Source organism: Octopus bimaculoides, chromosome 9 (assembly GCF_001194135.2).
Source record: "Octopus bimaculoides isolate UCB-OBI-ISO-001 chromosome 9, ASM119413v2, whole genome shotgun sequence".
Taxonomy (NCBI): domain Eukaryota; kingdom Metazoa; phylum Mollusca; class Cephalopoda; order Octopoda; family Octopodidae; genus Octopus; species Octopus bimaculoides.
The window spans coordinates 1,906,440-1,912,853 of record NC_068989.1 but is presented as its reverse complement, the minus strand read 5'-3'; the positions used below and the strand labels follow the sequence as shown (position 1 = coordinate 1,912,853).

The window sequence follows — 6,414 nt, the reverse complement described above, 5'->3', positions numbered from 1 at the left end:
TTATATATATGGATGTATTTGTGTGTCTGTGCTTGTCCACCCCCCCACCATTGCTTGACAATTGATGTGAGTGTGTTTACGCCCCTGTAACTTAGCAGTTCGGCAAAAGTGATTGATAGAATAAATACTACGCTTACAAAGAGTAAGTCCTGGGGTCAGTTTCTTTGACTAAAGGTGGTGCTCCATCATGGCCACTGTCAAATGACTGAAACCAGCGAAAGAATAAAAGAGTTTATAAATAAATCAACTTTGTCATCATTAAACTTGTGTTTGGAACATAACTGAAGAAAAGCTACAAACCCCAAGATTCCAAGTTCGATTCCAGACAGTGACCTGAATAATAATAATAGTAATAATAATAATAATAATAGTGATAATATTGAAAAATACCTTTGAATGAGAACCAGGTGTTGTAAATGATTTTCTTTCTTCTCTTTTAGGTAGCAGCTTTCAAAGAAAAGTTGAAAACAGATGTAAGCTGTTTTTTTATTTCTTTGATTATTTTTCTGTTTTTAATTTGTCACTTTACAAATAAGAGTAGGCATAGTTGTGTGTTAAAAAGTTTGCTTCCCAACCATGTGGTTCCAGGTTCAGTCCCACCGTGTAGCACCTTGGGCAAGTGTCTTCTACTCTAGCCTCGAGCCAACCAAAGCCTTGTGAGTAGATTCGGTTGACGGAAACTGAAAGAAGCCCATCGTATGTGTGTGTCTGTGTTTGTCCCCCACCACTGCTTAACAACTGGTGTTGGTGTGTTTACCTCCCTGTAACTTAGTGGTTTGACAAAAGAGACCGACACAATAAGTACCAGGTTTTTAAAAAAATGTATTCTTCAAGGTGGTGCTCCAGCATGGCTGCAGTCTTATAACTGAAATGAGTAAAAGGTAAAAGATTGCTGACCACCATTGTTGGTGGTCAGCAAGGTAAAACACATTATTGTTTTAGCCTACTTCAGTTGCCCCCATATCGTCCTATACCAGTGGTTCCCAGCCTTACTCTGCAGACCCCTGGCAGTCTGCAAAGGTAGTACCAGGGATCTGTGAACATGTGGTGTGCCAATTCGTATTTGTTACAAACGCTGTTTCTGTCTCTCATAAATAAACCTTTAATGCCATTATGGCTATGCTGCTCTGTGTTTATATTTTGTGCCAAAATTAGAAATATTTTTATGATGGGCTGAAAGAGAAAATGCAATGCAGTTTCATTGCATTATTTTCCCTCTGAATTGGTATTCGCTCAGTCCCCTTTCATTTATCTTTTGTTATTGATAAAATTGGTCGACCTATTTGATTGTTTACTCTCCTGAAATGCATGGCCTGGTGGTCAATGTGAGAAATCATCATCACCACTACCACCACCATCATTGTTGTTATTGTTGCTGCTGTTGTTAAGGTGGCGAGCTAGCAGAATCGTTAGCGTGCAAGACAAAGAATTTTGTCCTTTTCCATGTTCTGAGTTCAAATTCCACTGAGGTTAACTTTCCCTTTTCCTCCTTCCAGGGTCAATGAAATAAGCACCAATTGAGCACTGGGGTCAGTGGAATTGACCAATACTGTCTCCTGGAATTTCAGGCCTTGTGCCTTTAGTAAAAGGAATTAGTATTATTAGTGCTTGTGCTATGTAAAAAGCACCCAGTACACTCTGTAAAGTGTTTGGGCATTAGGAAGGGCATCAGAAACCAGAACAGACAAATGGAGCCTGGTGCACCCTCAGCCTTCCCAGCTCCTGTCAAACCATCCAACCCATGCCAGCATGGAAAAACAAATGTTAAATGATGATGATGGTGATTAGTAATGGTGATGAGCTGTCAGAATCCTTATTGCATTGAAGAAAATGCTTCTCGGTAATTCTTTTGGCTCTTTACATTCTGAGTTCAAATGCTGCCAAGCTCGTCTTTGTCCTTCATCCTTTTGAGGTTGATAAAATAACTTACCAGTCAATTACTGGGCTCCGTGTAATTAACTTGCCCTTCCCCTCAAAATCTCTGGCCCTCTACCTTTAGTAGAAACAATTAGTAGTAATAGTAATACTACTATGTTATTGAAGATGTGCTGCATTCCTTTTAAATATTTCCTGCTTGTTAATTCAAGTTTCAACAAATATAAAAAAGAAAATGATTTTTCTGTTTTTTCTAAACGTTTTTTCCAGGGTGAAGTTCTCATCAAAGATGTCTTTCCGCGGAAGGTTGTGGAATTGGACAATTTATTCAAAACATTAACATTAGAACGAGTAAACGACATCCATTGTGACTTGAATGTCCCTGTACCAGATCCTGTGTTGGTTGAAGATTTGGTCAGTAACATTCTTAGCTCTCCAAGCTTTCTCCATTGAAAGATTTTTAGATTTCTGTTCCATTTCCACAATGACTCGACAGATTTTCTTCCATCTCTTTCTTCTCTTTTTTTTTTACTTTATCTAATGTTCTTTTTTTCTTTCTTTTTAGAAGTTTTTAGAGGAGTTAGAAATATTTAAAATTATTTAAAAAATTTAATTCATTTCTTGTATGATCACATCTCCTCAGATGTGTTCATGAGAAGAATAGAAACTATTGTGAATTGCACTGTTGAATAAGTTTTAAAGAATATTATTCACACATAATTATGACAATTAAATTTACTCTTGAAGTCTTGTACTGCAAGGTGTGTCTTTAATACAAGGTCTGATCAAAGACTCCGACACACACCAATTCTTTGCCATTTAATCTCCTACAAAATAGTTTCCTTCTGAAGCTACACATTTTGTCCAATTTTAACTTTTGTCTTTTTTAAATCTTTTATCCTTCTTTCAACCACCCTAAACACCATGCAGTGCTTTCTTCTTTCTCTTCATTTATTTCCTGTTTACTTCCACCCATGAACTTCTCTCTCTCTCTCTCTCTCTCTCTTTACCCTAACCCTAACATTCTTATCTTTGTCCTCTTCCTCTTTCCACCCTTTTATTATTCTCCACACTGCATCAAGTTCTCCATTTTTTTGTTGCTTTCTTTCTTTAACCCTTTCGCATTTAAACTGGCAGCCATACGTTCAAGCCAGCTAGATCCCAGCCTCTTCCACTACAATGTCATTCTAAAAATAATCACATCATTGGAACCTTGAAGCTATGAGATTATGCACGATTAATTCAAAACAATGGGAATAAATAAGCATTGTGTTAGCTAGAAGAATAATCTAAATGCTAAAGGGTTAACGAGCCATTTATGTCTTTCTTCGTTACACTCACTATTTCTCTGTCCTCTCTTTTTGTAGCCATCAAAGAAGAGACGTCTGGATCAGAACCATGCAAATCTTGATAATGGTAAGTTGATTTGTCAGGGCAAAATAGACCAAAATTGTATTTTTTGTTTTGTTTTTGTTTCATTGTTTAATTGTGATATTTTGTTGTTGTTTCACTCTGGGTCAGCTATGTAAAGAATAAGTTTATGATAAAAAGCACTCCAGCCATGACGTTTCGTCTTTTTTGTAGATCTATAACTGCACTGTCCAGTATGGCCTTTGTTTAAAAAATGTTTTTTTTTTGTTACAAGAGCAGGATATTATTTAAATGGGATTTGGCTGCTGTTTCTTGTAAGTTGGGTGACCATGTAGAGCAGTGAAATTTAGAGAAAGAATAAAATCTTGTACTGATTATACCTGTATTTTAATTAACTCAAATTAATGTACCTCATCATGAAAAGTGACAAAATTGTTGGTAGTTGACATCTGGGATAATTTTAGTAACGGATCAAACAGGCAAGATGCAGTTGATGTTTATCCATAATGTTATTGCTTTTACACCTGTTAATTAAATTTACCTGCCCGTAAAAGTCAAATTTAATCTGCAAGATCAGCTAAAGTTACATAACTATAATCCACTGGCATATAAGCATCCATTGACAAAATTTCAAATCTTTATGTAAAAAATTAACAAAGTTACAAGCAAATATTGTGGACATCCCTCTTGAATTAGAATAATTCAAAATAACATGAACAAAAAAGCATTACATTTAACACTAAAGGGTTAAATTGTTGCAAAAAGGAACGACACATGCAGTTTTAAATATTGTAAGAAGATGGGATGGTCATGGCTGGATTACTTTTAATTTCAAATCTGCTCAATCAGAGTCAACTAGTTGAAAAACAACTTTCAGACTAAAACCAAAACCAGAAAATTTTTTAAATGGAAAGATGACCAATTTTTTGTAATATTTGTTGATATTGTTTTCCAGTTCAAGGTTCAATGGTGTTGTGTCTTCCACAAGGTAGTATTCCCACAAATAAAGAAATCTCTCATCTAATCCAGACATTGAAACCCATCATTAGACAGCTCGTTGATCACACTAATATGGTAAGCTTGCTTTCTCTCTTATTATTTATTCATTAGCTTCATATTATTATCTACTTCTTTAAACAGACTGGGGTCTTAGTCTCATTTTAACCCTTTGCCTGTCTAAGGTATTTTTGTAAGGTAGTTCTTAATGTCCATTGTTTGTTTTCATACTTCTAGTTAACCTTTGTTTCTTATGTTTTGAGTAATATAGAGTTTTCCTTTCATAAGTCCCAAGTTCCTTTGGTTTAAAAGAATTGGGAATATGTATTATATATATGATGCAGGGACATCAGGGAAATATGTGTTGTGTATCACAAGAGATACACAGGACAGGCAAAGGGTTAAAACAGTCACCAAATCTCCCTCACTTACATCTTTAAATAAATACTGGGGGTCAATCTATTCAACTAAAAATTCTTCAAGGTGGTGCCCCAGCATGGCCACAGTCTAATGACTAAAACAAGTAAAAAAAAAATATAAGATATTTGTAAGATTGTGTTGTTTATATTTTGTTTATACCTGGTCTGAATGTTCAATTTGAGTTACCCTTATTTAAACCTATTCTTTTTTTCTTTCCAGTTAAAAATGTGGATTTCTTTTCTCATCCCCAAAATTGAAGATGGCAACAACTTTGGTGTGTCCATTCAGGTAGAGTCAATCACTCAAATGTATGTGTATGGTGAGAGAGAGAGAGAGAGAGAGACACACACAAAATGTATACACTTCTCGAGATGTATGATGGTCTTTGGATATATATATATATATATATTTTTAAAGTATATATATATATATATATATATATATTTTTAAAGTATATATATATATATATATATTTTTAAAGTATATATATAACTGAAAAAATATACTAGAGCAGCACTTAAATGTTCCATCTGTCGCCCGCTGTTTTAACTGTTGAAGTGCTTCGTCACTTGCAAATATTAGTATTTGGTTTGAATCATCCGTCCTGCTGTCATACTTTAAAAACGTCTCATCATTGTCAAGGTTGGAGTATTCCTACCTTGGAATGGAAAACCCAGGATTTGTAAGAGGGGTGTCAGGATAGTTGGAATCCGCTTGCCTCCAACGTCTAATATTCCTATTAAGCTGTGCAAACGGAGGTATTTGTGACAATGTACAGTTGTTTAAAATCTGAACTTCACCAGTGATAACTGAGCAAGGGGCACCTCGAGATGAAATAGACTTCACTTTAATATTTGAAACTCTTATCCTTGCATTTACCTCTGCAGCAGTTGAAGCAAGATTATAGATTCCAGTGTTCTTCAGCTCTTTAGACTTTTCATCTGTTTGAAGTCTCACCTTGCACACACAATTTTCGCACCTCCAGTATATCTTCAATCCATCTGCATTCTGCTTATTTTTTGTGTATATATTGAAAACTAGATTAAGAGCATGTCTGTCTGTGGAGTGCTCAGCCATTTGCATGTTAATGTCCTGAACAGGCTGCTCCATTGCTGGGATCAACTGGAACCCTCATCGTTGTAACCGACAGAATACCAGAGTGGTTGGTATCTCATTTGCTTTGTCTTTGGTAGAAAACAAATCAACTTTAAGTGAGCAAACCTATGACCAAAGACAATCAATCCATGACCATCCCATCTCTGTTTAAGGATAGTGTATCTAGATTATATAATCTTGGATATGCACCTTCCATTTTTAAAATGGTGGGATATTTCTCAGGTGTAGTGACCAAACAATTCTTTATGGTTCTGAGTCTTGTAACACTGAAATGAAACATGATGGAGGATGGGGAAGACCTTGACTTTGAAGAAATGAATGAAGTCTACTACATCCATTGAGTAATTTTTCATTCTAAATTCATTTACATACACAAACACACACATTTCATTTCCCGTGGTCTAATTTGTCTCTATTGAGAGTTACAAAATAATTAATTCTTGTTTAAAACACTTTCAGGAAGATACTTTGGCTGAGGCGAGACAAGTTGAAACAGAATCTGCTTCTTATCTGGAAATGATTTCACGCTATTTTGTAACTCGAGCAAAATTGGTGTCAAAAGTTGCTAAGTATCCTCACATAGTAAGTACAATCTTCGTTCAAACTTTTCAGGTGCGAAACTGCATTAGCCCCCCC

At 35.5% G+C, this 6,414-nt stretch overlaps 1 protein-coding gene across 2 annotated transcripts in view; it reads left to right on the top strand.

Annotated features, from left to right (window-relative positions):
* Positions 1-6,414, top strand: part of LOC106872566 (proteasome activator complex subunit 3) — a 12,103-nt gene that overhangs the window by 3,194 nt on the left and 2,495 nt on the right. Inside the window, exons 2-7 of one of the 2 annotated variants that reach the window (XM_014919597.2) lie at positions 441-473; positions 2,146-2,289; positions 3,243-3,291; positions 4,202-4,320; positions 4,882-4,950; positions 6,238-6,360. In XM_014919597.2, coding sequence (XP_014775083.1) covers positions 441-473; positions 2,146-2,289; positions 3,243-3,291; positions 4,202-4,320; positions 4,882-4,950; positions 6,238-6,360 — 537 coding nt within the window. The remainder of the gene's footprint in view (positions 1-440; positions 474-2,145; positions 2,290-3,242; positions 3,292-4,201; positions 4,321-4,881; positions 4,951-6,237; positions 6,361-6,414) is intronic. The other variant, XM_014919598.2, reaches the window with a different exon arrangement.